Source organism: Condylura cristata, unplaced genomic scaffold (assembly GCF_000260355.1).
Source record: "Condylura cristata isolate star-nosed mole 26May11 unplaced genomic scaffold, ConCri1.0 scaffold00038, whole genome shotgun sequence".
NCBI lineage: Eukaryota > Metazoa > Chordata > Mammalia > Eulipotyphla > Talpidae > Condylura > Condylura cristata.
In genome coordinates, this window is record NW_004567139.1 from 8,353,516 (window position 1) to 8,379,588 (window position 26,073).

At 61.4% G+C, this 26,073-nt stretch overlaps 3 protein-coding genes across 7 annotated transcripts; 2 read left to right on the forward strand and 1 right to left on the reverse strand.

The window, feature by feature from the left end:
* Positions 1-107: 107 nt before the first annotated feature.
* On the reverse strand, positions 108-25,938 carry RECQL5 (RecQ protein-like 5). Of its 2 annotated transcripts, XM_012733019.1 has the most exons (20): positions 25,806-25,938; positions 25,219-25,359; positions 24,396-24,517; positions 22,665-23,183; positions 22,135-22,240; positions 21,568-21,679; positions 20,455-20,617; positions 18,053-18,132; positions 3,940-4,155; positions 3,614-3,713; positions 3,440-3,476; positions 3,266-3,324; positions 3,120-3,190; positions 2,733-2,826; positions 2,360-2,494; positions 1,606-2,126; positions 1,439-1,514; positions 1,029-1,232; positions 790-859; positions 108-700 (listed from the first exon to the last, which is right to left on the reverse strand). In XM_012733019.1, exons 2-20 carry the CDS (start codon positions 25,343-25,345, stop codon positions 600-602), a joined length of 2,913 nt encoding a protein of 970 aa, XP_012588473.1. In that variant the 5' UTR covers positions 25,346-25,359; positions 25,806-25,938; the 3' UTR covers positions 108-599. The 2 variants fall into 2 exon arrangements, with proteins under 2 accessions (XP_012588473.1, XP_012588474.1); XM_012733020.1 differs by lacking the exons at positions 108-700; positions 790-859; positions 1,029-1,232; ... (7 more) ...; positions 3,614-3,713; positions 3,940-4,155 and adding an exon at positions 15,270-15,537.
* On the forward strand, positions 5,517-10,877 carry SMIM5 (small integral membrane protein 5). 4 transcript variants are annotated; one of them, XM_012733045.1, is made up of 4 exons: positions 5,517-6,141; positions 8,648-8,795; positions 9,915-10,089; positions 10,449-10,877. In XM_012733045.1, the coding sequence occupies exons 3-4, from the start codon at positions 9,963-9,965 to the stop codon at positions 10,556-10,558; spliced, it is 237 nt and encodes a 78-aa protein (XP_012588499.1). In that variant the 5' UTR covers positions 5,517-6,141; positions 8,648-8,795; positions 9,915-9,962; the 3' UTR covers positions 10,559-10,877. The 4 variants fall into 4 exon arrangements, with proteins under 4 accessions (XP_012588499.1, XP_012588500.1, XP_012588502.1 ...); XM_012733046.1 differs by lacking the exon at positions 8,648-8,795; XM_012733048.1 differs by lacking the exon at positions 8,648-8,795 and having other exon boundaries at positions 6,132-6,141; positions 9,898-10,089.
* Positions 15,618-16,039, forward strand: SMIM6 (small integral membrane protein 6). The gene has a single exon (XM_012733043.1). The coding sequence runs from the start codon at positions 15,663-15,665 to the stop codon at positions 15,990-15,992; it is 330 nt and encodes a 109-aa protein (XP_012588497.1). The 5' UTR covers positions 15,618-15,662; the 3' UTR covers positions 15,993-16,039.
* Positions 25,939-26,073: the final 135 nt, after the last annotated feature.

A 26,073-nucleotide genomic window follows, 5' to 3' on the forward strand; every position in this document is an offset into this window, starting at 1 on the left:
TGGCTTAGCCAACAAGCCCAGGCCCTGTCAGTTTGAGCAGGAGCCCGGCCTGGGAGAAGTAGCTGCGGGGGAAATAAAACACTGGAGAGCCAAGGGCGGTGTGCGCGTGTCAGAACAAGCAGGCTTTATTCCTCTGCCCCCAGAGTCCGCCTGGCCTCATGACCAGGAGCCACAGGGCGCAGGCCCTGGCCGCCACCTCACCTGGGGCCAGAAAGGAGCAAGCACCACCGGGGACGGGGGCCTGGGGCCAGCGGGGCACTCCTGAGTAGTCCCCAGTGCCTCGCCTGGCTCAAGACGCATTTAGCACACGTGGTGGGGGACACCCCTTCTTCCTGTTCTGGCAGCAGCCACACCACCCACCACCTGGTGACCTGGGGCTGGCACAGAGACCCAGCCGCAAGGGCCAGGAGAGAGACAGGCTCTGAGAAGGTCCGACTGCACAAGCATGCTGACCTCTGGTCTCGGCGGGCCCCTCCGTGCCGCCAGGTGCGGCTGGCGGGGGAGGGACCCTGCGCCACAGGCCTGTGCACACTCCAAGCGAGGCCCCAGCAGCCCGGGGAAGGACCCGGGGAGCATGCGGCTCCGTGGGGCAGCATCCGTCATCTCTGGGCATCACGGGGGCCGAGCCAGTCCGCCTCACTCTCACAGCGGCCCCGGCCAAGGAAAAACTGCTGGATGAGGTGCTGAGCCTCTTCCCTCACTGTGAATTCACGGGGGGGTGGGGGAACGTGAGGTCAGCTCCTCTGGGAGAGCCCCCCACGCCTCCTGGCCCCGGGTGCAGGCACTCACCGCTGCTTCTGGGGCAGGTCTGCTGCGCCAGCAGGTGTGAAAGGTGGCGGGCGAAGCCTTTGAATAAATCCTGGTGGCAGAGGGTGAGAGAAGCGGCGGGCGAGGCTCAGCCCCCAGGCTAGCCTGCCCTGAGTGGTCCGGGCTCACAGTCTGCCACCCATAGCCCCCGTGCCCCAGGCCCAGGGCGGGGGGCGCCCACCCAGCCAGAGCAGGGCAGCTGACCATACTGCAGCACCTACCTTGGAGGCGAACTTGCCCTCCTTGTAGAAGGGGGTCAGGCACTTGACCACCACGTTCGCAGCCTCCTTCAGGGATGGGCCGGAGCCGGGGGCCACGGGGTTCAAAGCACCCTGAGATGCTGAGATGCAGCCCTGGGCCTCGGCCGAGGTGGAGGCCTGGGCTGAAGGGCGAAGCCTCTTCTGAGCCCAGCAATCTGGGAGCTCCTGGCCAGGGCCATGGGAGGGGGTGACTCTTGGGCTCCCTGTCACCAGCCTCTTCCCTTCCTCTGGTAGACGGGGCCACAGCACCTGCCGGCCCCTCCCACCCACCCCATTCCCCCTGGGCTTAGGGAAAGAAACCCCCAGCCCAGAGCAGTGCGACAGCAGCCTGGCCTGAGCCCCCCGCACACAGGCCTCACCCCTGTCGGCACCTGTAGGGGTCTGGGTCGCTTGCCCTTCTGCGTCTCCTTTGTGGGGCTGGGCTGGCCTTCAGGGGCTCCCGGATGTCTGAGTGGGAGGGAGGGAGAGCAGGCGTCAGCTGTCCCCTCTCCCCAGCGGCCCTGCAGAGCCCAGTCAGCGCGAGACCCTAGGCCCTCACCTCGGCCCCTCCCCGGGGCACGCCTCAGGCTGAAGGGGGACAGCCAAGGGTCCCGGGGCTTCAGTCTCCTCGCCCGTGTTCTCTGAGGGCACCAGCACACCCCCCACCTCCTCCCAGCAGGGGCTGGCACCGTCTGCCCCCAGGGCGGGAGCAGGAGGAGGTGGGCTCGCCGGCCGCCGGCAGAAGAAGCGGGCGATGTTCTGGGAGTCCTTGAGGGCAGCTGCGGCTAGAAGCTGCTGCTGCTTGGCCCGGGCCTTGGCAACAGTACTGCCCTGAGGGGGGCCTTTCGCCTTCTTCTCAGGGGTGGGCACCCTGCCACGAGCACCGCTTCCAGGGGCCTCCGCTCCAGGCCCAGCGCAGGGCTCACTGTGGCCGCAGGGCCGGGCGGGGGGCGGCTGTGTGCCCCCTTCCTCAGGCTGGGTGCCTTGCTGCACTGCCCGCGTCTTCTCCATCAGCTCTGTGGCCGTCTGGAACGGGCTGGAGCCTCTGGGGAAGCCAGCGCCCACCCGCTTGGGTTTGAGCTGTGAGGAGAGAGGGTCTGACCAGCGGCCCTGGAGGTCAGTCGCTGCTCCAGGGATGGACGAGGCAGGGCTCTTGGGGGCGGGGGGAGTCAGGCAGGACACGTTAGGGGCGAGGCCAGTGAGAGGAGAGCGCGGGGCTGCGGAGGTGCAGCGGCAGAGGAGGGACGGGCAAGGCTGGATGCCCGAAGGCAGGGCGGAGGGCAGAGGCGCCTGGTTGGGCCAGGTCTGCTCACCGAGTACACCTGGGAGGCCGGCTGGAGGTCATGCTCACTGGGCCCCAGGGGCCCGGCCTGCGGCCTGCTGCTCTGCACAGCGCCTCCCGCGTCGTACCGTTGCCCGTCCTTGGAGGCCCTGTGGATCTCGGCCACCTGGGACAGGACGGGCAGGGACGGGCAGGGATGGCACCTCCGGCGCCCACAGCCCCCAAGCGGGCTTCCCACGAGGGGCCTCGGTGCCGCGGTGCGGGTGCGGGGCAGGCTCTGGCCTGCAGGAAATTTCTCCCCACTGGCAAGGGAGGGAAGTCTGGCTCCCCTCTAGGTGGCCTCGCGGGGGGCTGCCCTCTGCTGCCCCAAGCCTGGAGGATGCGCCGCCCGCCCTCCCACCCACCTTCTTCAGCACGCCGGCCTTGTACAGGTTGGCCACCTTGGCGTTCCGGAATGTCTGGTGCTCCAGCTCCACGGCCTCAGCCTGGACGTCAGGTCTGAGGGCAGCAATGAGCAGCCGGTGTCGGTGCCCGGGCACCCACCGGACTCTCTCCACGGGGCCGCTGCAGATGGGCTTCTGGGCCGCGCGGGAGTGACCGGGGCGGGGCTTCTGGCCCCTTCAGCGCCACCAGCAGCCCCCAGTCCCCGCCCAGCCCGCCCTGGCGGGGCTGCGGGCCACACCGTGGGGAGGGGGCACTCCAACAAGCCAGGGCTTGCTGCCCAGAGGAGCAGGACCCAGGAGAGCCCGCCTCCGGAGGTTCACAGCCCCCCGCCCAGGGCGGGCACTCACCCCTGGGCGCCGGCGGCCTGGCGGTTGCTGCTCAGAGCCTCCTCCAGGAGCCGCAGGCAGTGCTCGCGGGCCTGCGCGGAGAGGGGTCATCGTGCCAGCCTCACGGCGGGGAGCAGCCGCGGCGGGGTGAGGAGCAGCCCCCCTACCTTCACAGTGAGCCTGGGGATCTTCCTGCTGGAAGCCTCTTTCAGGGGACAGTCCTCATCTGGGGAGGAGGGGGCGTCCACTCGGTTCTGCTCTCCCGAATGCCCAACCCCCAAAGGACCCTCCCCCTCCTGCCCTTGAACAGTCCGTGCCCTCTGGGACGGACCTGTACTGACCTGGGGGTACGAATTCTTCCATCTTGGGGTCTTTGCCCTGTAAGACACGAGGGGTCCATAAAGCATCTGCCTGGCTGTAGGCAGATTCGAGTCCGTTGCCAGGTAGGGCCTCCGCAGCTGTATGGGGAGGAGGGGGACACCGGGGGCTCTGCCAAGGCTCCCCCACCCCCACACCTTTCGCAGGCTCATCTGCTTGTGGTAGAAGAGATTCCACTCCTTCTTGTGGGCCTCATCTCTGCCCTCGTCCCCACTGCCTCCAGAGCCTTCATCGTACCTAGGAGACAGGCAGGCCGTGGGCACCCCCGGCTCTGGGCTTTGCCCTCCGCTGGGACAGTGATGGCCCTGAGCTCCTGGCAGCTGGGAACAACAGAGGTCCCGGCCCCTCATGGCCCATAGGGCCGGGGATGGACCGTGGTGCTAAGTTGCCCTGAGCCAGCCGTGGCCCCTGGGAGACCAGACGCTTCCCGGTGGGTGGCAGGCCCGGCTTCTCGGCCCCTCACCTGCTGAAGCCCCCGTAACCCCTGCGGCCTCCCTCGTAGAGCTCGGCGTCGAAGCCGTCCCCCTGGGCGGGCCGGATGCAGGTCCTGCTCCAGCTGCTGTGCTCCAAGGCGTCCAGCTGTCTCCGCACGGCCGCAGGGTTCTGGCAGTGGTCGCAGCCGCGGGCACAGGCCGGGGTGGCATCCCCAAAGTACTTGGCGATGGCGGCGTGGCGGCACCTGAGCAGGCAGCCCGGCAGAGAGCGGTGAGGGGGCCCAACCCCACCAGCTGAGCATGGCCTGGTGCCCCTCACCCCGATGAGCCACAACACACCGCCGTTTCCCACTGCGCAGATGAGGCCAGAGGTGAAGGAGTTTTCCCGAGGCCACGTAACCCCCAGGGTCCCCAGAGGAGGCAGGGACTGAAGCTCCTGTCCTGCTGCTCTCCAGTTACTTCTCTGCTGCCTCCTTGTCCCCTCCCCACATGGCCTCCAGCGCTGTGGTGCCCGGGGAGCGCTGCTGCCAGGCTGAGCCCTCTGGAGAGCCGGCTCCAGCCCCACACCCCACCTGCAGAGCAGGTGAGGAGCACGGGCCTGAGGGCTGTGTGCGTGTCTGGCACAGGAGGGCAATTATTGCCACTCTCGGCATTTCTGAGGTGGGGGAGGGAGGGGGCAGCGGAGGTGGCCCTGGCTGCTTCAGTCTCTCAGTGACCTCTTCCTTCTGTCCCAGAGGCTGTGAGCAGGACCAGTCAGCCAGAGTGCTGGCGTCCCAGGCCAGCACCTGTGAGGACAGCAAGGTGACCGGCTCCCAGCTATGGCTCCTGTGGCCTGGGGGCAGTGCAGAGGCCCGGAGAAGGCCTGCTACAGCCACTTCTGCTGAGGGACTGCGCAGAGGGCGGGAGAGCTGGGGAGGTGCTGGAGGGCCGGCAAGGCTATCCCCGCCCCGCCCTGCCGCCCCATCCTGGGACAAGGACTGCTGCAGTCAGGGCTAACCAGAGCTCCTCTCCATGTGAGCACTGCCTGGGCCTCGCAGGAAAGTCTGAGGCCAGGGGCCCCTGGGGCTGACTCCACAAAGAAGGGCCACACTGCCCCTAGGAAGCACAGCAGGGCTGGTGGCCTTGTTAGTGGGGTGGAGAATGAGCCCTGCCTGGCCCAGAGGGCGCGGCCACCAGAGGGCGCTGTCCCCGCCATGCCTGAATTGAGTGTCTGTAGTCGCTGCTGTCTGGCCTCTGGGAGCCGCTGGCATCCAAGTGGTATGGCCCACGGTCCGCTTCCTTCCCCCTGCACCCCTCCCCCCCATTCCCTGACTCACTGGAGTTTTGTGCTCACACTCAAAAGGCTCCATTGACAGCTCCCAGGTGCGGGCTGGGGTCAGCGCCCAGCCTGCTCCGGGCACAGCCTGGCCTGCGGCGCGGCATGACCAAATGTCAGTGAGCCATCAGCCACTGAGCCACGAAGGCCCTCTCTGCAGCTGGGCCTGCACTGCAGGCCAGGCCTCAGACACTGGTCAGATAAGCCCAGCCTTGTCCTCTAGGACCCCAAGGAATAATGGGCCCCTCCCCAGGGGAGCAGGGCAAGGCATCTCCCCTCAGGCTAGTGACTCCCAGGTTCTTCCCAGGGGCTGCTGCTTGGGTGGTCGGCAGCTTCCCACTCCTGACTTCCTTCCCTAGCCGAGGCCAGGGGAGAGCAGAGCAGGGAGTTGTAAGAGGGACAGGTTGGGGGGGCATGAAAGTGTCCCAGAAGTGGGGACCAGGGCTGGGAGTGCCGCAGGGCCTCCTCCCCTCGGCTCCGGTGGGAGCCCAGGGGCCATCCCAGCCTGGGAACCAGACCTCCTTTCCTCACACTCAGCCCAGTCCAGCCCACAGGCGGAGAGGAAGAGGAGGAGGGGCAGAGAGGGAGTGTGCAGACTGCTGGCAGCAGGGAACCCAAGGCCCAGGGCTGTGGGCAGGGGTTCCCTCCCGCTGGGGGGCACTGCTCCACTTCAGGGGCCCGCCCCTGTAATCTGACACTTGGATCTCCTGGACGACCAACAACAAAAAAGCTGAGGCCGAGACAGCAGCTGGCTGTCAGCAGCTCGCTGCTAACACTGAGAGGCGCCAGGGAGCGGCCGCAGGTCAGGAAAGAGGCGAGGTTCTCCCAGGAGGAAGGGAGGAAGGGTGGCAGCCAGGAGGGCTCGCTCTGGGCTCCCCAGCTCTAGCCACCCCAACCCAAACACCTGAGCCCCCAGGTGAGTGTCACCTACCCCGGGGTCAGGGAGGAGGGGAGGGAGCAGCAAGAGCGCCGGAGCCCAGGCAGACAGGGGCAGGTCAGAGAGGCTTGTCCAGGCCCCTGCGGCCACATCTCCTGGCTGGGCCTGGGCCAGCACCTGCGGCCACACAGAGGGGCCCACTGCGCTGCAGACTCTGCAAGGACACCTTGTGGCCTGCCCGCTGCATTGCCTTTCCCAGGACTAGGGCAGAGCGCCCTCCCGCCCTCCTGTCCTGGAGGCGTCACTACCTCTTGGGGGCGGGCAGGGGGGCGGCGGGGGCCTGGGCCCTCACTGCCAGGTGTTCTCAGCTCAGGGCTCTGCTCAGAGAGCATCCTGGGCCCATACGACCCCCCTTGAGTCCCCAAATCCCCATGAATGCAAGAGTAAGAGTTGGGGGAGGGATGGTGCTGGTGTCCGGGGTCCCCACACCACCTGGGGACCCCTAGGCGCTTCCTCGGGGATTGTCCAGAGCAGCTCTCAGGCAAGGCCTGCCCACGCCTCCTGTCTGCCTCCCTGTCCTAGGCTGGGTTGAAGTCTCCCCCCGCCCCCCCTCCCTCATGTCTTCCTCACAGCACACAGGCTAGCAGCCACTGAGAAAGAAAAACGGGCAGTGGAAACCCGGGTCAGGCTGAGTGTTCCAGGCTGGGCACGGGCTGTGGGCTTTGGCTGATTTAGTGGCTGGGGCGACTCGAACGCTGCCTAGTGAGGGGCAGTGCAGGACAGGTGAGGCTGGGCGGGGGAGGGCGCGGGGAGCCCAGTCACCCCACTGCCCTTTATCTCTAAGATGCTGGGGCAGGCAGGCACCCCAGGAGGGAACCAGATGGTCGGACTCCCTGGACACCTGCTGAGGCTGGACAGAAGGGAGCCGCCTGGGCCCTGGGCCTCCCGCCTCAAGGGCTGAGGGTGGCCCCCACAGAGCCCCACCATGCAGCTCCGGCCAGCTGTGACTCGGGTCCCTGCCCCGAGGGTGGCTCCAGCCCGTGAGGGCAAGAGGCCTGCTGAGCCCAGGGCCTTATCAGCCACGCACACGCCAGCCAGCCCTCCGGCCAGTGTCAGCCTGTCAGAGGACAGGGAAGCTAGCTGCCTGCTCTACCGGCCTCAGTGCCGTGGACACGCCCTCTGGCCCCGCCAGCTCAGCCGCTTCCTCCTGCTCGCTTTTCCTCCCTCCTGGCACCCCCACCCCAGCCCAGTGCCCCTCCAAGGGCCGGACATGTTCCCAGGAGGCCCAGAGGAGCAGAGCTCCTGCTCCTGCGGGTGCGAGGGGGCTTGGGGGGCCCTGACCAACTGGGGCTGGAAAGCCGGGGCAGGGCAGCACACTGGTTCCCTGCCTGCCTCCCTCCAACACTGGGAGGTGACGGGGACAAGAGGCAGCCGGCCCCACTGCCGTGTCCCCGCGGAACTGGGAGGGCGCCGCAGACCAGTGGCTGGGACACGCCGCATGGCCCCCGACAACGGCCAGTTATATCGGGCACCAACGTCAGTGCCCTCTCGGCCCTGCTTTAAATAGCCCTCCAGGAGCTGGCCTGGAACCTGCTGGATGCACCTCTCCCAGCCTGGGGCCCGCTGGACGCAACCTCTCCCCGCCAGTCAGTCAGTCGCTGGGCTCCCCATCCTCACTCAGTATTCAAGCCCAAGGGGACTCAACAAAACATCAACTAAAAAGCAGTGGGGGGCTCCTGGGCTTCTTGGGTGGAGCCTGAGCCCAGGTGGCACAGGGCAGCCCACAAGCAAGCCTGGCACGGAGGGGGGGGGGCAGCCCACCGTGTGGCTACCCCACTGGCCGGACCACACTTCCCCGAGGGGCAGGGCTCTGCTTTCCGCCTGGGGTGGGGTGGGGGGGCAGCACAGAGCGGTCAGCCTGCGAAGCAGCTCAGAGGGGAGAGGGAGGAGCTGGAGCCAGGCAGCTGCTCCAGACAAGCGCAAACCCCTCTGAGAAGCGCATCACTCCCTCCTCTGAGAGACCGGTGGTCTCCTGTCCAGCCAGAACCTGGGAGGGCGATGGCCCAGAGACGCAGAACCGCGAGGGCTGCCCGCTAGTGAGAGTGACAGGAGAGGGCTCCGGGCAGGCGCAGGGAACCCAGCTGCAAAGAGGCCTGTCCCTTAGGTGTCTGGCGGCGCCTGCTGGGTGGCGCCTGATACTGATAAAGCTGCGGGGAGGGGCTGAGCACAGGCAGCCCGCCCTCCTGGGGGGGCAGGGCCGAGTGCCCAGCTTCACTGGTAGGCCCTCCGTGGGCAGCTGGCTGACTTCTGGGTCAAAGGGACCCATGGGGGCCACACGGGGACAGCTGCCAGGCCCCCCATCCTGTGTGACTTCAGAAAAAGGCACTCTCCTGTCACCCCACATGCTAAAAGGGCTGGGAGGGTGGCCTTGGCCTCCCAGGGTCCGGTGCTCAGCACATCTGGAAACGGGAATCTGAATCTCTGGCTGACCCTGCTGGGGTGGGAGCCGCTCAGAGCCAAGGCCAGGGCCTCTCGCTTCCCACAGGAAACCATCATGTTCTCTGCGAGTCTGCCTGCTGCCCCACCCACACACTTCCTAGAAGAGCTCCCCCTCCACCTTGCAAGCCATACACATCCTGGGAAGGAAGGATACAAGTGAAAGTCCCCCAAGGTGTCTGGGCACCCCGCGGCAGGTGAGGTGGCAGGTGTTAGTCCCCCCACAGCTCTGAGAGGGGCTGCATGTCTGTGTGTGGAAAAAGGCAAAGAACAGACTCAGGAGACAAGGGGGCTCGGCGGGTCACAAAGGAATTAAAGGGGCCACACTCAGACCCCGATGATTCCAGCAGCATTCCAGGTCCTGAAGACCCTGAGCACGAGGGTAGGAGAGCCCAAGGGGTGCTCAAGCGACCACAGGTGGGACTGACCTGAGGCGGCAGGAGCCCCACCTCCTGGGACCGGGGCTGCCCCAGGAGGGGTGGGGGGCCTCCCCCCTCACGCGTGGGGATCAAGCGAAGGCTGCTCGCCCCTGTGGGAGGGCAGGGAGCCCAGTGTGGGCACAGACTGGAGGAGAACCCCTCGGGCGGCTGGGCCCCAGCTGGGCCATGCAGCTGCCTCTGGAGACCGGACTGGCTGAGACCGCCGAGGCAGCAACAGCTAGAGCCCACGGCCTGGCGCGCACCCCAGCCAGCTGTCCCCCTCCCTGGGGTGAGAGTATCCTGAGTAAACAGGTTGGGTTGATTCTAGACTGCCCTGGTCCAGCCGTGCCCACAGGGAAGCGGTCTGGAAAGACCTTTGATGCAAAATACCCCAACTCAGCCCAGCCCTCTGCTTGGCCTTTCCAAGGCCCCAGACGGGAAGAGGCTGTGGCCCTGAGTGGGCACACCTGATGTGGGGTGGGCGTGGAGGGGCCTCCCCGGTCAGGCCAGCAAAGCAGGTCTCAGCCAGGTCCTGGATGGCCCTGGGGCCCCCAGGGGACCCGTGCCAGTGTGGGGCACCAGGCAGGACGTAGGAGTAGTGGTTGAGACAGGAATGCGACACCAGGGTCATGCAGCACCAGCTCAGAGACCTGGCCGACCTGGCCTGCTGGCGGGCAGTCCAGCGGAGGGTCTCAGCCTTATGCCATGGCCAGCTTCCCACACCCCAGGCAGGGGCAGGGGCTGGGGGCCACTGCTGGGCAGGGGGGCTAGAGGCTCCCTCCCTCCTGAGTGAGACAGTGATAGGTGAGACCTGACAAACTCGTTCTGCAGGCCCTGGAGGGTGAGGGCGGGCTCTCCAGAGGCAGCCTGGGGACTCCAGGTCCTCTCTCTGCTCAGCACAGTCCGGCAGGAGCCCCAGCTGGAACCCACTGGAACCAGCCCAGCATGGCGGCCTCCAACTTCGCGCAGGAGATGCATGCGGTAGGCGAGAGGCTGCTGTTTAAGCTACAGAGGCTGCCGCAGGCGGAGCCCGTGGAGATCGTGGCCTTCTCGGCCATCATCCTGTTCATAGGTCAGTGGGGGCCCCTCAGCCTGCTGCCCATACTGTCAGCGAGGGGGCAGGGTGCGAACCAAGGGCTGGAGCAGGCAGGCTCCCTCAGCCCGAGGGAGAGCAGGGGCGTCCCTGGGGGAGGCACACGATGTCCGGGGGCCAGACACCGCCTCATCCCAGCCCAGGATGAAGGGAGCAAAGCTCTGGATGAGCTGGAGGAAGATCAGGACCTCCTGCCCAGTGAGGTGCATCGGTGCCACTGTCAGACTCGGGCACTTCAGAGAGTGAGCCCGGCCGCACGGAGGGAGGGCTCCTCGGAGGCTGGGTGTGCCCCCTGTCTTCCCACCGCTGAGCCCCCTCTGCTCTCTCCCAACCTCTAGCTGCCATTCTGGTGCTGCTGATGATCACCTGTAGCTGCTACTGCTGCGGCGGCTGCTGCCCGGGGCCCCGGGGCAGGAAGAGCCAGGTGCAGCCCATGGCCCCCCGCTGAGGACAGAGGACCCAGGAGAAGCTGGAGAGGAGCCACCCAGAGTCAGCCCGGCCCTCTGCGAGGAATGGGATGTTGCACCCCAGCCCCGCCCCTGTCAGTGGCCACTGGGCGCCGAGGAGGAGCGACCCAGAGGGCAGAATGCCTACGCCTGGGTGGGCTGGCCCGCCTGCCCACTTGCCAACCCACCTGCCCGCCAACCCGCGGCGAAGAGGAGCAGCAGGAGCGCAGGGCTGGGCGCAGCAGCCGGGGCCCGCGGGGCCTGCCGGGAGGCTCTCAGGCTTCTCCACGGTATCTGCCTGTTTCTTTCCCAGTAAAAGCTTTTGGGCTGTGTTCTGTGGTGCCAGCCCCATGGACTGGGCACTGGGAGGGTGGGGGCCAGGGACTGCCTTTCCAGGCCTCTGCTCCCCTTCCAAGCGCGCAGAGAAAGGGCGCGGGACGGTCCCTAGGAGCACAGGCTGCCTCGGGCTCCCACAAACGGGGCTGCGCCCAGCGGGTGCTGGTCTAGGAACCCACAAATACTCCGCCGGAACGACTCCCACGGCAGCTCAGGCCAGCCGCCAGGGCTCCCTGAACATCTGCGCTTAGGGAACCCTGGATCTGAAGAGACCAGGCTCCTGGCGTAGCCCCTCACCCCCGCCAAGACTGCCTGGGGCAAACCTTCACCCGCTGCTGCTCCCCACAGTGAGCGCAGGCCATTCACAGGCCTCCCTGAGCCTTGCACCCCGTCCCTACCTCCTGGGGCAGCTTGCGAGGGTACTCTGGGGTGACCTGAGTTGGGCATGTGGCACAGAGCTGGGCAGAGGTGACCCACCATCACCTGCCCTCCCCACAAAGGGCAACCTGGTCCCATCCCAGACTGGTCTGCGAGAAGTGACTTCCTGCTGCTCCCTCAGTTCACCTGGTCCTCCAGAGAACATTCCAGACTGAGCTACTGCCCAGGAGAGAGGGTAAGGGAGGCAGAAGGCCCCTGTGGTACCGCACCCCTTCCCCCAAGGGTTCCCCAGAGCCAGAAAGCATCTGCATTTGTGTGCACTGGGGCAGTCAGTGTTCTGGCTGCCTGCATAGAGCCCCTCGGGCAGGGAGCAGGGTGGGGTGTGTGTGTGCAGGCCCGCTCAGGGAGCAGGGGGGCGGGAGGGGGGTGCCAGCCCACTCAGGGAGCAGGGGGCAGGTGGGGGGGGGGTGCCAGCTGGCCTCCAGCTCCTGGCAGGCAGGCAGCACTCTCAGGCTAGTTTCACTTCCTGGTGTCCAGGGACCTGTCTGACCAGTTTGGTCTGGGTTGACATTCCATAGGGGAAGCATTTCCACAGATCTGCTTGTACCTGCAGGGTCACAGACGCCCGGGATCTAGAAAAATTATCACAAGGATGATGATACAGCAAAGGCGGCTAAACCCGAGGGCCTGTGGGTGCTCAGCCGTGGTCTTAAGCACTTTAACGCGGACACATTCATTTCACTGACACAACTGCCTCATTATCCTCCCTTCCGGAGGTGAGGAAATTGGGCGTCAGTGACACCGAGAGACTTGCCTCAGTCCAACCAGCCACTGGGCTGCACAGCGGCCTCCAGCCTCCATTTTCTGCCCCCTCAGTGCCCCGGCCTGGCATCCAGATGAGGCTCTGACTCCATTATCCCCCACCAACCGACCCCAAATCCCAAGGAGCCACACCTCAAACCCTCTCCAAATAACAGCCCTGCGAGCAGGCGCCGAGGCACCCACAGCTGGGTGGCCCCAGGAGAGGCTCGGACACTGAGCAGCCCAAACTCCCTGTGACTTTCCTCAAGCGAGTTCTCATCGACACCCAGAATGTCGCTTGCTGAGGGCGGCAGCGGCCCAGCTCTGGGCTCCCGGTCCCCCTTGGAGGGGCGCAACCCTGGGCCCGTCGGTGGTCCGCGTGTGCCCATCCAGGCCCGGCAGCATGCAGCACGGCCTCCTGAGCCAAGAGGCGGCTGCCCCTGCCGCGGAGCGCGGCCTGCTGCCCTCGGAGCCCCCCACCAAAGGCGGCTTTGGCCAAGGCCTGGGGACAGGCTTCCATCCCACCCAAATTAAGCAGCAGGCCTGGCTGGGAAGACGGGCCTGAGAGGAGGCGGCCCCTCCCCACCGAGGCGAGGAACAGACAACGTGGGCTGAGCCCAGAACTGGCCACCAGTCCTTGAGACTCTCGCTCTCGCCCCAGGCCGCCGCCCTCCAGCCACCATCTCCGCTGCAACACACACAGGCCCCAGTTCCTCGAAAGGTTCCGCGGGCACCTCACATTGGTGCCTAGCTGCTGTTGGCACCTTGGGCCTCATAGAAGCCGCAGCCAAGCTACCGCTTCACAAACTTCATCGCAAAACTTGGCACCAGCAGACCTGTCTTCTCCTCAAGGCTTCTCAAATGTCGACATGTTAAAGGACGAGGGAGCAAATCTGCCACCCCAAGAATGTCTCTCTGGCGTAGGACTATTTCCTGGGGGACACTGACAGTCGGCTGCAGGATGTCTCTTTTCTAAGAGACACCTCCCTGTGGGAGGGAGAAGCTGCCTCTGCGAGGTGCGGGGGGGTCTCCTCGCTGTCTCAGGGTGACCACCTGATCCCTTTAAGTCTTTTACTCTTCTCGGCGGAGATGGTTGATCTGCTCACAGCTGGGCCTTTCCATGCAACTGACTGCCTGTGACAGACGCCCTCTCCCCAACATCCTGTGTCCCTGGATTCCTCAAGAGGTGACTTCCGCCACTCTGGCAAGTCACTCACTGCTGGTTCTCCGAGGTATACGGGAGGGACACACATTGTTTGGGGGACTTTTCTCTCGCCAACCTGTCTGCTGATTATGTGCCAGCCTAGATGAACCCACAGAACAACCCACAGAAGAGCCCACAGAGCAGACTCATCTGCTCCCCCCCACAAAACAATGTACAATTCAACTCTCACATGACATATCTGATGCGCTTCATACCAACTCCAGGCCGTAAGAAACTGAGGACCAATTCATTTTGTCCTCTAAAAAAGCCTCTGATTCCCTCTGGAGCCATCTGCCTCTTGAGGGATGCTGATTCCAAGCTCAGCTCTGACGCACCCTTCACGTCTCGCCTCAAGCATCACCTGTGCATGACCAGGACACCCTTCAGCTGCCTAGAGACACAGAGCCAAGGCACCCATCTCTCCCCAGCAAGCTATTCTCTTCGGAGCCTCACGCCAGTTGGGCTTGTGGCCAGGGCCACAACTGAAAAAGAGGCCGAGAGCGTGACTCTGGTGTCCACACAGCGCATCTAAATAGAGCCAACTGGGGCCAACCAGTCTGAGGTAGAAGTGGGGTCTTTCTCAGGTGTCGGGGGGCTGACCAGAGTCCTTGTTTTGTCCTTTTGCTAGTTTTGATTCTTTGAAGCAGAACTGAAAGCCATCTGCAGAGAAACCCAAGTGTGGAGAGGCTTATGGATTTTTACAAAATGTTTAACAGTTGTCCGCATCTATTCTGACAGGAATATTATTAGTCACTCCAAATGGTCAGATAGGTATTTATAGAAATGACTTTGGCTCTCCTCCCACTGAGCCGGAGCGGAGCTGAACAACTGGGCTCAGCCCTCAGCTCCTGGCGGCCTCTGCTGAGTCCCTTAACCTCTCTGGGCCTGTCCCCCAGCTGAAAACACTATGCCTTTTTTGGGGGGTAATGTTAACGCAACCCCGTCATTGCAGCAACAAGAGCCACCGTCACAAACAGGCCTGGGAACAGCACCCTCCGAGAATCATCTCGCCTACTGCTGGGGCGGAAGTAGGAGGGAGCACTGGGGACCAGTTTACTGACAGGGAGTGTCCAGCAGGCCAAGGGCATTAGTCAGTGTGTTTTATAGGAGCGTGAAGAGCAGGGAAGCGGGTCAGTGCAGCCCGTGGTAGTTGAGGGCTTTGTGGACCTTGCCTGTGGTCTGCGGCCTCACACCCGACTGCTGGGCCCCCACAGAATGCTGCTGGGAGTGGGCGGGGCTGGGCAGGGATTTACAGAAGCCCCTAGACAACCCTAGCAAGCAGGGCGCAGGATGCAGGGCATAGAATGCCATCAGTGGGAGGGCAGGGCCTGCCCAGCTCCCTTCACAGCCAGACACGCAGCCCCCACGGCAGCTCCTGGCCGCTGCAGGCCCTCAAGTCCTGTCTTTTAAGAGCCAGCTGTCAGCCTCAGGTACTGCTCCTCCCCACTTCCTAGCGCCCATCATGGCTGTGGGGAAGAATCTACCACGCAACGCAGAAGCAGCTGAGCAAGGCACTGAGGGAGAAGTGGGCCTCCCTCCGCGGGAGCCTCCCTCCGCGGAGCCTGGGCCTGGAGGGCGGGTATCACCTCCACCCAGAGCTGGCTCCAGAGGTGCCAGGCAGCGCTGCGGTTAATCACTGAACAGCACCACAGGAAGAGGACAGCTGTGTGGCAGTCCAGGGCTTCCCGCACTGGGCAGGCCTTTCAGGACAGGTCGCCCAGGCAGGCAGGAGAGGTGGGACCCAGCCAGAGAAGGCCACAGAGTGGCCCTGGATCAGGTGGTTGCCCTGCACCCCAACTCAAGACTCAAAGAGGACGACTCACCACACTACCCCAGCTGCCCCTCGTGACATCACAGACACGCGGGCAGTTGTGAGGCGAGCGAAAGGGTGGAAGGGAACGCGGTTGCCGGGCAACTGGCCCTAGCCCACCTTTGTTTGCTTTGGTGACAGCAATGAGGCCTGGTCCGGGCCACTGGCCATGCCCACGCCTCTCCTTCACAACAGCTGCCTCTGAGTGGGGGCGCAGCTCTGTGCGGCGAGCGTGGAGCCGAAGGGTCAGCCCCACCTGTCAGGATCCAGGAGTCAGGTAGGCACCCCCGCTCCGCCTCCCTTCAGCGGCTGCAGCCCAGCTGACGTTCAACGCAGCTAGTCCTCTGCTCCCGTGCTGGCCTCTCAAAACGCTTCCCAGGGGTTCGGCAATGGAGGCGCGAGAAACAGGAGGGTTCCGGCACGGTGTTTTGGAGGTTCCACCTGACTGCATCCTAGGGACAGGAGTGTCCTCAGAGCTGAGCTACCCGGGAAAGGCCTGGAGAACCCAGTGGAGCCTTGGCAGCACCCGAGGCCCCTCTCTTGGTGCCAGTCCCCTCCTCTGTCGAAGGGGAGGGCCATGCCGCCTGCCCAAGGCGGAGCCCAAAGAACCTGCCCCCCGCACCCCGCCCCAGACTGCTATGAGCGTGAAGCGGGTGGTTGGCGGGGCGGGCTAGCGCTGGGCAGGGCTGAGCGGTCCCTGCCCTCAGGTGCGCCCTCTCCTGGCCACATGGACAAGCTGGCGGAAGAGCGGCAGAGGTGGAACGAGGAGTACTGGCAGAACGCCTGGGACAGGGGCGGCCTGGTCGTCATCAGCCTGTTCATCTCCATGGTCCTGTTCCTCATCCTGTTTGCTGTGATATTTGGGGTTCTGCAGCCAGTTGAGAAGGTCAAGTGTGAAGAGCAATGACTGACTTTTGGGAGGCCCAGAAGGGGGTCACCTGTTCCACACTCTCAGACAAGTCCCTGTTTTCCCAAGCCCTTTGGACAGTCTGGAATTATACGTTTTGATGTGATTCTCTAATGAGGGCCTGTCCTCCCCCAGCCCAAGGGGAGGGTCCTCTCTGCCACTACCGTGAGCCCCGCATCTGCAGGGCAGGCAAATAGCCAGGAGCAGCAGCACCGCTGGCTGGGTGAACGAGCGGGTCGCTGCGCTCCCAGACAGCCCCACCAGGCCAAGACAGATGCAGGGCCTAATTCCTTTTCCTTTCCCCACTAAGAGTTTAAAAAGCCCCATCACGAATAATCAACGCCTCTTTTCCGAGGACAGGAGCTGCCCGCAGAGAGAGGAAAACCACGATGCCCCCCCAGGCTTGGCGCGGTGACCTGAGCGTCTTTTCTGTTGGCCCAGAGATGCCCGTTTCTGTCGGGAGCCCCAGACCCTACGAGGGGTCTTTGCAGAGGCGTCTTCCCTACTGGGCCCACCAGCAGACAAGCAGGGGAGGGGTCCTCTCTGCCACCACAGTCACGCCACACCCTCAGGGTCTGGCAGTCCGTAGCGGCCAGTCGCTGCCTTGGCCTGCCCCTCGCTCCTGGTGCCATCGAAGGCACCTCTGCCCCAACTTCAACCTTGAGCCAGGACTACTTGAAAAGCACATACGTGGTGGGAAGGGGCTTTTCCTGCATGCAGCCAAGAAACATTCCTCACACAAAGAGCAATTTCAAATCTGGTCACACTGCAGTGTTTATTCCTCCCAGGGTCCCAGTGTTCTAGACTCTAGAGCCTTCCCGTGTAGCCAGCGAGGGAAGAGATGGAGCCGCACCCGTGGAGGCCCCCCCGGTGCACTAAGAGGTCCCTGAGGCACTTGGTCCCCAACCCCCTGGTGTGAGGCCCTGGAGGCCAGGGGTGGCTGCGGCCTCTGGGGACGTGGAGGAGCCAACCCAAGAGCCCCTCAGGCTCTTCCTCAGTCTCCTCCCAGACAAGAAGCCCAGGGCTGTTTCTGGCAAAGGGGCCCTGACACACAGGCACAGACAGGTCCTGTGGCGAGGACCCGCCCAGAGCCTGGGGCCAGCTGAGGGCCCCTGGAAGGAGCCCCAGCAAGTGTTCCAGTCACAGGCGGCTGTGACTGGGGAGCAGCCCGGCATGGCAGCCAACCACCTCTGAGGGGCATGGGCTTGCCCAGAGGTAATGAGACAGGACAGTCCAGGAGCCACGGGGTGGGGGTGAAAGCACACCGCCCCAACAAGCGTCTCTCCGGTCAGCGGAGGAACCCCACCGTCTGCTGGACAGACACCAGTGCTGTCCCCACCATGCTTCAAGCTGTTCTTGCAAAACCCAAGACGGTGTGTACAAACACGGCCTCATTGGAAACGGAACACCGGGCTGCGAGGCGTCTCTGAGCTCAGCCCCCACTCCGGGCCCAGCTTTTCGTCCGAGTCAGAAGCAAGCTCTTCTGCCTCGTCAGCCGACGAGATCTGACCCGCAAGAGCAGAGGCCTCAAAGGGCTTTCAGACCAAGGGGCTGCACAAACACCAAGCTCTCCCAGACAGCCCCCCGCACCATGCCGGCTGTGCCCAGACCGCTCCCCACCCCTGAGCAGCTCTCGGGCTCATGGTGCCCCTGCTGCCCCCCAGGAGGTGCAGGTAAACTAGGAAAGTGGGTTCCAAGGAGGCAGCGGCCTGTTTGGGCCCACAGTGCGAGTGGCTGCCCTCAGGTGAAGCCCGCGGCCCAGCTCAGGGACACGGCCATGGGCTGCTGGTTCAGAAGCGGCCTGGTGCCAGAACTGCATCCCTCTCGGGGCCAGCAGGCAGTGGGGGGGGTGGAGGACCCCCAAGTCACTCACTGAGTCCTCACACTGCCGGTTGCTGGTACCATCTTCCAAACTGCCCGACGGGACACCCCAGACCGTGGCCTTCACTGGGGTCCCTGGCGGCCCACAGCTGCTTACGTTCGCTGCGTAGCTAGTGCGGGCACAGGGAAAGGTCTCGGGTCTCACTCACATCCTGCTCGGTACCACGTTAATCACTTACCCCGCTTCTTCACAGAAGGCCACCAGGGCATCAAAGGCCAAGAGAGCAGCTTTATCAGATGCTTTGTTCCCCCTCTTTTCCTGGAAACAAGAGAAAGTCTTAGACTTTGTGCTAGTACAGAAATTATGACCAAGAAGACCTGATAGCACGAAAGTTGTTATCCAACCGTGTTCCCAAACCTGACCGTGCATCAGGACCACCTGGGGGACGTTTAAAAGACTGGACTGGTGGTGCAAGGGGTTAAGTTTCAGCACTATGAAGCTATCTGCAGCCACTGCAGCATGAGTTCGATCCCTGGCCAGGGACCTCTCCTGTCTCCCCACAACTCCCCTCACCAGTGTATTTCAGTGGATCTGCCTGTTTTGCTCCTCACTTCGTCTCTGGTGAATCCTCTCACCCCCACTCCTCTGGCCTGAACCCCAGTTCTTGTATGCATAAATAAATCTTTAAAAAAAAAATTAAAAAAAGGACTGAACTGGGCCAAACTTTCTGGAACTGAAGTTGCAGCGAATACATATTTTCAAAGAGCTGCTCAGGTGATTCTCATGCCAAGAGCCCAGACAGGCATTCGGGAACCACTGGGTGACGTGGCCCAATTCAACAACAGTCGCCACACACAAGGGTGTGGGTGCAGGAGCTCACAGATACACGTAGGTTTCAGGAACACAGCTCTGTGTGGCTGAAAGGAGGTACGGTGCTACCAGTGAGTACTTTGGAAAGGCGTCACTTGCCTTTTTATACATGTTTAATCAAATTTGCTAAATACTGTGAAATTAAAAACAGAAAAGTAAAAAAAATAGGACATAGACACTTGGAAGACATTAGCAACTCTCTGCCTCTCTCAGTCTTTTCAGAATTAAGAGGCATCGTTTGTTGTCTGGTTTCTGGTGACAGTAGGGAAATGACGCTCTTCTGGCGCCCAGTGCTTCTCCATCAGCCTTCTAGAAGCCTTCTGTAGCGTCTTTATCTCAAATGTCTCAACGATGAGCCGGCTGTCAAGTCTTGTAATTTGTCGTGTTACCAAATTTTAAATAACCTTCTTCCCCATCACCTCACCAGAATGTTTTCCGCGGCTAATTTCAGATAAAAGAGGTGAGCTGAGGCCCCCTTAGCTGAGGCCAAGCTCACTCCTGGCCCACAAGGCCCTCGTTGCACTCACCAGCTCTCCCCACTCGCTCATTTGCTCATTCCCTCATCAAACATTTATCAGGCACTACGCTCCCGACACTGATCCAGGCCCTGCAGATACACAGGAAATGAGGCCCAGCTCTCCTGGAACTCAGCGCTCAATAGCACAGTGAGAGCCTCGTAAATCTCTGACAGAGTAGTAAGTATGCGCTTTTTGAACCCAAGCAGGACCAGAGCCTGCCTGGCCGTCACCTACACCTATTAGCTCCTGGTGAGTAGGGGCCACGGGACCCCAACCTTTCTCCACAGCAGCTGGACCAGCTTGGTTCCTCACAACACGCACGAGTGACGCTTTCGCCTCATGCTCACTGACAGTTCTGCAAAGATGCCGAGCCGAGCCGAGGGGGTGCTGTGACAGCTGCTGCCCGGCTGGCGTTTCCGAGGTGCGGTGGAGCCCCCACAAGTGGCTGATGGCCTGGTTGCTCCTCTTGAGGTGACCCTCTGCCTTTTCCTTATCTACTGTCGCTCTCTTCCACGTAGTCTTTTCCACATTGCAAACACCTCCCACCCACGGCTCATTTATTTCTCATTTCAGTGACACTTTAGTTGAATCTGAATTTGTCAAATAGATCAAATCTTCCTTGACGGTTTCTCCTTTGAAAATCGTGACATGAGCTTCCCTTTCTCAAAGGCACATGGAGCGATTTCCGGGTATCGCATGTCGTTGAGGTCTTTAGTCCGTCTGAAACTCACAGGTGCACAGTATGAGGCAGGAATCTGATTTTATCTTTCCCAGCAGCAATCATTCAACAGGTCCTCCTTTTCCTATTGGTTTATAACGTGACTGACCACACGCCAAGCTTCCTTATGTACAGAGAATGTATGACCAGACTGAAAGCAAGGAGCTTATAACAACACGGGGAAAGGCTTCTGTGTCGATGCTAGTTGAAACAAGGTGGGCATGCTCCTGGCCACATCCAAGAATGTGCACACGAAAGACCGTTAAGATAACCATACAAGTCAAAAAGTGAACAAGGATGCAGAGGAATGGTACTTCCTTAAAACAAACAAAACAGAAAGATGGCCATAACTAAAAGCCAGCCTCGCCTGCTGCAGAGTGCCAACCCGTCAGCACACCTGCCCTCACATGCCCGCTGGGCCCGGGAGCGCCCCTCCAGCTTCAAGCGCTCCGCCTGGATTCGGAAACGGCTGGGGAACTGGAGAGGGGTGGGTCTGGGCAGGAAGGGCTCCCACTGCCCGTGCCCCGCACGTACCTGGAGTTTTGCTATCTCCTTCCTGACCAGGAAGCTGACTTGGTCCCGGTCACTCCTGGAGTAGTAGAGGCGGCACCAGGAAGGCTTCCCGTCCCTGCCTGCCCGGCCAGACTCCTGGTAGTACCCAGCCATAGACTTGGCAATATTCCAGTGGGCGACAAACCTGCAGGATCGAGACAAACAGCGGAGATGAGGCGGACGAGCTGAGAGGAGCCCGCTGAGTCAGGGGAGCGGCCCTCCCGGGACAGGTAGAGGCCGGCAGTCGGGCAGAGGCGCTCCCCAGCGAGTGTGGCAAAGACACTGCGTCCACCAGCAGCCCTCCCTGACCAGGGGTAGCCCACTTGCTCCCTGGCCACAGCAGGAGTTGGGGGAGGGCAATTCTGGACATAAGAAAATAACCTGACAACTGCGGCCAGAGGAAGGCTAACACGAAGTACCTCCTACGAGTCAGCGCGTACATTTGTCTTACTTCATTTTTACACTCACTACCGCGGGAGACGGGCCTGCTTTGTAGTCCAGGAACTGTGCAAGGGCCAGGGCCAAGGGCAGGGGACCGGGGCACGACCTGAACCCAGAGGTAGCTGACTTCAGGTGTGGCCCCAGCAGACCAGGGTTCAAACTCTGATTCCCAAAGTCCATGTCCTCTCAAATGTCATACAAAACTAATTCCTAGACCAGCTCAGGGTCACCGCAAGGCTTAAGTAGGCCAAAGCGCTTGGTAAACCACACAAAGCATTATTGTTGCTGTTAATCAGAGCAAAGGGCTTCAAACAATAGCCCAGAATGTCACTGGAAGCGAGCAGTAAGAGATGTCCCAACGGTCTGTGGGGTAAGGAGGCTGGGATACACATATCTCTTCTGGAATGTCCACAGCAGCAGCGAGGAATGATTCTCATGAGACCTTGGCTAAGATGCGAGTGAACAGGGCTGTGCTGATGAGGGCTGAGCCTGGAACCTGACGCGTGCGTGCCGCCCCTCTGGGCCGCGTGGCACAGGAACTGCCCGATCTGGTCCCCCAGCAAGGCACACATGGACCTGGCCCCTGGGCGGACCACTGGGCAGCTCACCTGAGCCAGGCCCCCACTGGGAAGTCAAACCTGAGCCACAGCTCACCTGACATTGGCTTTGTCCACACCCATCCCAAAGCTGATGGTTGCAACAATCACAGGGACCTTCTCCTCCATCCACTCGTTCTGCACCAGCGTCCTTTCAGAAGGCTTCAGCCCTGGGAGAGGAAGGGGGGGAGGGGACTCGCACGGCCCTGGGGTTCCCCGGTCTGACGCCGCACCAGGTACTGTCCACATACCCAGAGTCCAGCACTTGGCAGCTGTCAGCCCACGTCTCCACCTCCCTGAGCCTGAGTAAATAAAGATCCTGGCCTGTTCAACCCTCAAAAAGCGCCTGTGCCAAAATGCAAGCCCCTGCCCTTCGGCTTCCACAGCGTCACCCCCTCTACAAGGCCAATAGCCAGGCCAGGCTCAAGGGAACACAGCACCTCTGGGTGGGTACAGGGACACGAATCTCCTTTCAGCCTCGCAGTGAAGCTCCTTGTGGTGAATCACCTGAGCTCTGCCAGGGGAGCTGGACCAGAAGAGGGGCCACCTGGCTATCCAGGAGCTACAGGAAGCAGACAGCGAGGAGGCTTCTGGGAAGGAAGACCGGGCCGGGGACACCCCCTACCTGCGTGGTAAGCCTTGGCGGTGACACCCCTGTAGCTGAGCTCTATGGCGAGCTGCTCACAGGCCTCTCTGGTCCTGCAGTAGACGATGCCACAGCCGGATAACACCTGAATGCGGAGACACAGGAGGAACATGAACATTGGGGAGAAGTGGGAAAAGCCCATGTTACTGCCACCCGCATGAAAAGCCGCTCTGTGACTTCTCCCAGAAGCCTCAGCTTCCCGGAGACAGGACACCCAGGAGGGCTCGCAGACAGGGCCAAAGCAGCCCAAACTCAGCTCCTCTGCCTCCTCCCCTCAGATGCTGACCGGTCACCACAGGCCTCCCCCAGAAGGCTTCCAGAACAAGGGACCTCCAGGAAGGGGGACATGGCAAGAAGCCAAGGACAATTCTCTCTGTGCACCGATTTTCAGGAACTGGCTAGGGAAGCTAAAGAAAGCGCAGGTCTTAGAAAACCAGTATCCACCCCCAGGCTGCAGCTGGTGCCCCCTGACTTGGATGCAGCTTGGACCCCAGCTTCCACGCCCTCACCCCCTTATCAGCCTTCTGTCCAAGCGCCTTAAGGCAGAAGTCCTTGAGGTTCCCGTAGGGGTCGGACAACAGCTCCTTGAACTGCACGTCGTAGAAGAGGTTGGCTCGGAAGCAGGGCGTCTTGAAGGTGGCGACCGGCTGCTTCAGGTGCAGGGCGGCAAACACATCGTCCTGGACCTGCGGGGTGGCGGTGGCGGTCAGAGCGACACACGGGGCGTGTGCCAGGCGGGAGCGCAGAGCGCCCAGGCGCAAGTAGTCAGGACGGAAGTCATGTCCCCACTGGGAGACACAGTGAGCTTCGTCGACCACAAGGTAGGAGAGCAGGTGGCGGGCCAGCAGGGAGTTCAGGGTGGGCTGGAAGGAGGCTGAGGCCGCCATCTCCGGCGTGATGTACAGAAGCTTGGTCCGGGGCTTTTCTTGCTCCAGGTCAGACAGCAGCTCCTTCCTCTCCTGCGCTGAGAGCTTGGAGTTCAGGGAACTCACTCGTACCTTCAGCGCCAGCAAGTGGTCCACTTGGTCCTGAGGGCAGACGGGGAAGAGGCTGTAGAGGGCACACAACTGAGGGCCTGGCTCCATGGGCAAAGTGGCTGTGACCAATGAGGGTGCGTCCGACTGGAAAGCGTCTCCCGCCCCCGCTTGTGCACGCTCTGCACAGGAGTAGCAGAGGTGAAACGGTGGGGACAGGTTTTGGGGCCAGACAGCCTCATTCACCTCGTCACCACGTGCTCCCCACCTGCTTCTTAACCTTTCCGTTTTCTCGCTCACTTCCTCTCTCGACTAAAAATAACTACTTTCTCAGACTGTTGAAAGAACTGAAGATGTGACATTTCAGAGGCAAAATGAATGCCCACAAAGTGCTCAGCACAAAGCCGGAGACCTGGTGAACGCTAAGTGTTATTCTTCCCGTCTTCCCGCTCTCTCTTCATGGTGGAAAGTTCTTTTTTTTTTTTTTTTTAAGATTTATTTATTTATGCATACAGAACTGGGGTACAGGCCAGAGGTACAGGGGTGGTTCAGAGAATCCACCAGAGACAGAGTAGGGAGAACAGGCAGATGGACGAAGTCCACTGCTGAGGGGAGCAGCGGGCGGGTCAGGAGAGGTCTGCCGCGCCATGTGGTCACCTCTGGGGTCGGGGATGGAACTCGCACTGAAGCGGCTGTGGCCAACTTGCAGTGCTGCGTCCTAAGCCGTTGCGCCACCAGGGAGGGCTCTCATGGTGGAAAGTTCTTAACCACAGAATGCACTTCCTGATTCTGGATTCTCTCAGCCCACCTGCAGCCCGTAAGTATAGTCAAAGTGCAAAGTAGATGTTAGCAACATCACACCAGTTTCTTTTTTTTTTTTTTTCTGTCTCATAGCTGTGCCAGAAAAAAGCAGGATCCTAGGGACTACCCCCAGCAATTTCTCTTTCTAGCCATCTGCATCTTCTATGCCCGTCCGGAGGGCACAGATGTGCCCCTGGGAGAGTGAGGCGTCCACAACACGTGCAGTTTCATACACCTCTAGACAAATCGCAGCGGAAGTGGGCGGCCTCAGGCCATCAAAATACAGAAGACTCCTTCAAAACTCATGAGCTAATCCCACATGTGGGCAGCTTAGAAACCCAACAGAGGAAGTTAGGCAAATCAAAGATGAGAGGCAGAGACTAAAGGAAGGAGAAGTGCTATTTGCAGCTGTAAACAAGCATCCCTAACTGCGCTGGGCTGCCATCTGCATCCCCTAAGCCTCACCTGAATCAAAGCAATGAGAGGAGAGATGACAATGGTGATGCCTCTCGCCAAGAGAGCAGGGAGCTGATAGCAGAGGGACTTCCCAGCCCCTGTGGGCATGCACACAAAGACGTCCTTGTCACCTGCAAATACAAGAAGACAACATCTCAAACTTCCTACCTTGTGTCACACTTTCCTTCATCAAGGCTGTTGGAAATTAAGTGAGAATGTAAGAAAAGCACTAGCAGCGTCAGCACAGGGGAGGTTTCTGTATAATGTCCTCTGTCCTTCCTAGGAAAAGGGCAGGCTTCCAGAAAGACTTGGAAAAGTACAAGTCATCTCTGATAATGGCAATAACGACAAGGTTAAGAGGTCTGGGTTTACTGGGCTAGCAAAGAGCAAACCATACGGACACGAAAACCAAACCCCTCTAGATGAATGGACACAACTGTGTAGCTATGACAGTGTCATCACTTAAAGGTTTTGATTGTAAGTGTTAAAATGCAACTTGCAGCTGTCCCCCCTCTCGTTTCTGATATACTTGGGACTCAGGCAGCTTCAACGAGGAGATTACCCAGAAAGTCAATGATTGTGTTAGTCTCTTCCCACCTCTCCCTACACACAAAGGAACAAGAATGAGAATCTGCAACAGTTTATAAGGCAATCTTACACCCAGAACGCTGGGTGCCCTGCCGGCAGAACTGCAAGCAGTGGGTGACAAGTCTACGAGAGAGACTTCCGAAACCAGCGGTGGACCAAGGGTGGGGAGGCGGGGCCAGAGGAGGCCGAGCACTGCTAGGGTACAGCCAGGGCGAACGTGAAGGCGGGGAGTCAGCAACGTTACCTTTCACCACCGCCATGGTCGCACTCTCCTGCAAAGGCGTCTTAAAAGAGTCAAACCCAAAGACCTTCTTCAACGTGGACTGGACTCGACGCTCAGCGTCGACAGGAGAGGAAAGGCGGGTGCTCATCTTAGCGACAGACAGTGGCCAAAGGTCAAGGGCAAAAGCGATGATCAGGTGGTTGCTGCAAGAGCTCTCTGTCCTGTTTCACTATGTTCAAACATTTTTAAAAAAGCAATACAGCTTCAGGTGAACTGCCTCAAGCAATACATTCCTGGGTAAATGACCATTTCCACTTTAGGCTCAGTGAAAAGAAAAACAGTGAAAACTGTCGCAAGGCACCGTAACGCACAGAGCAAGACATCAGATCACAGGAGAGAAACATATTGGAGAAGGTGGAATTTTTGCTCTAAAATTCCCCTTTTGCTCCTTCTATAAACACGCCCTTGACCACCATTCCTCGCGCCTCCCCCCAGGACCTCGATCCTCTCTCTCCCCCCATCCCGGAGACTCTTCCTTCCCCTCCTCCGAATCCCAGGTTGCTTTCTCCCTTCCCAGCTGAAGCCTCCCTCTCTTCACTCCAAGATATCAGAGCTGGCCGTGAGCCGCCCAGCGCGAAGGGATCTGGTCGGGCCGCTGGTGCCCGCGGGCTCCGGAGCTACTCGAAGACCCCCATATGCCTCTCCCAACTCTGAGAAATCAAAGAGTTGCAATTCACTGGCAGGCAGTAGCCACACCGCCTTGTCCGTCGCACAGTGATGACGTTGGCGAGTGTTTGTGCGGGGGGCGGGATCAAGTACAGAAACGACCCGTTTGATTGGTTCATTTGTCCGGAACGCGCGCGGCGTCTCCTGGGT

Bases quoted from the DNA above. Each gene is read 5' to 3' on its own strand.
- SMIM5 (XM_012733045.1), top strand. From the start codon at position 9,963: ATGGCGGCCTCCAACTTCGCGCAGGAGATGCATGCGGTAGGCGAGAGG. The intron at 10,090-10,448 runs GTCAGTGGGGGC...CCCAACCTCTAG, and splicing joins GGCCATCATCCTGTTCATAG to CTGCCATTCTGGTGCTGCTG.
- SMIM6 (XM_012733043.1), top strand. From the start codon at position 15,663: ATGCCGCCTGCCCAAGGCGGAGCCCAAAGAACCTGCCCCCCGCACCCC.
- RECQL5 (XM_012733019.1), bottom strand. From the start codon at position 25,345: ATGAGCACCCGCCTTTCCTCTCCTGTCGACGCTGAGCGTCGAGTCCAG. The intron at 20,618-21,567 runs GTGAGCTGTGGC...TCGATCCTGCAG, and splicing joins GTGGACAAAGCCAATGTCAG to GTTTGTCGCCCACTGGAATA. The intron at 701-789 runs GTGAGTGCCTGC...GTGAATTCACAG, and splicing joins GACCTGCCCCAGAAGCAGCG to TGAGGGAAGAGGCTCAGCAC.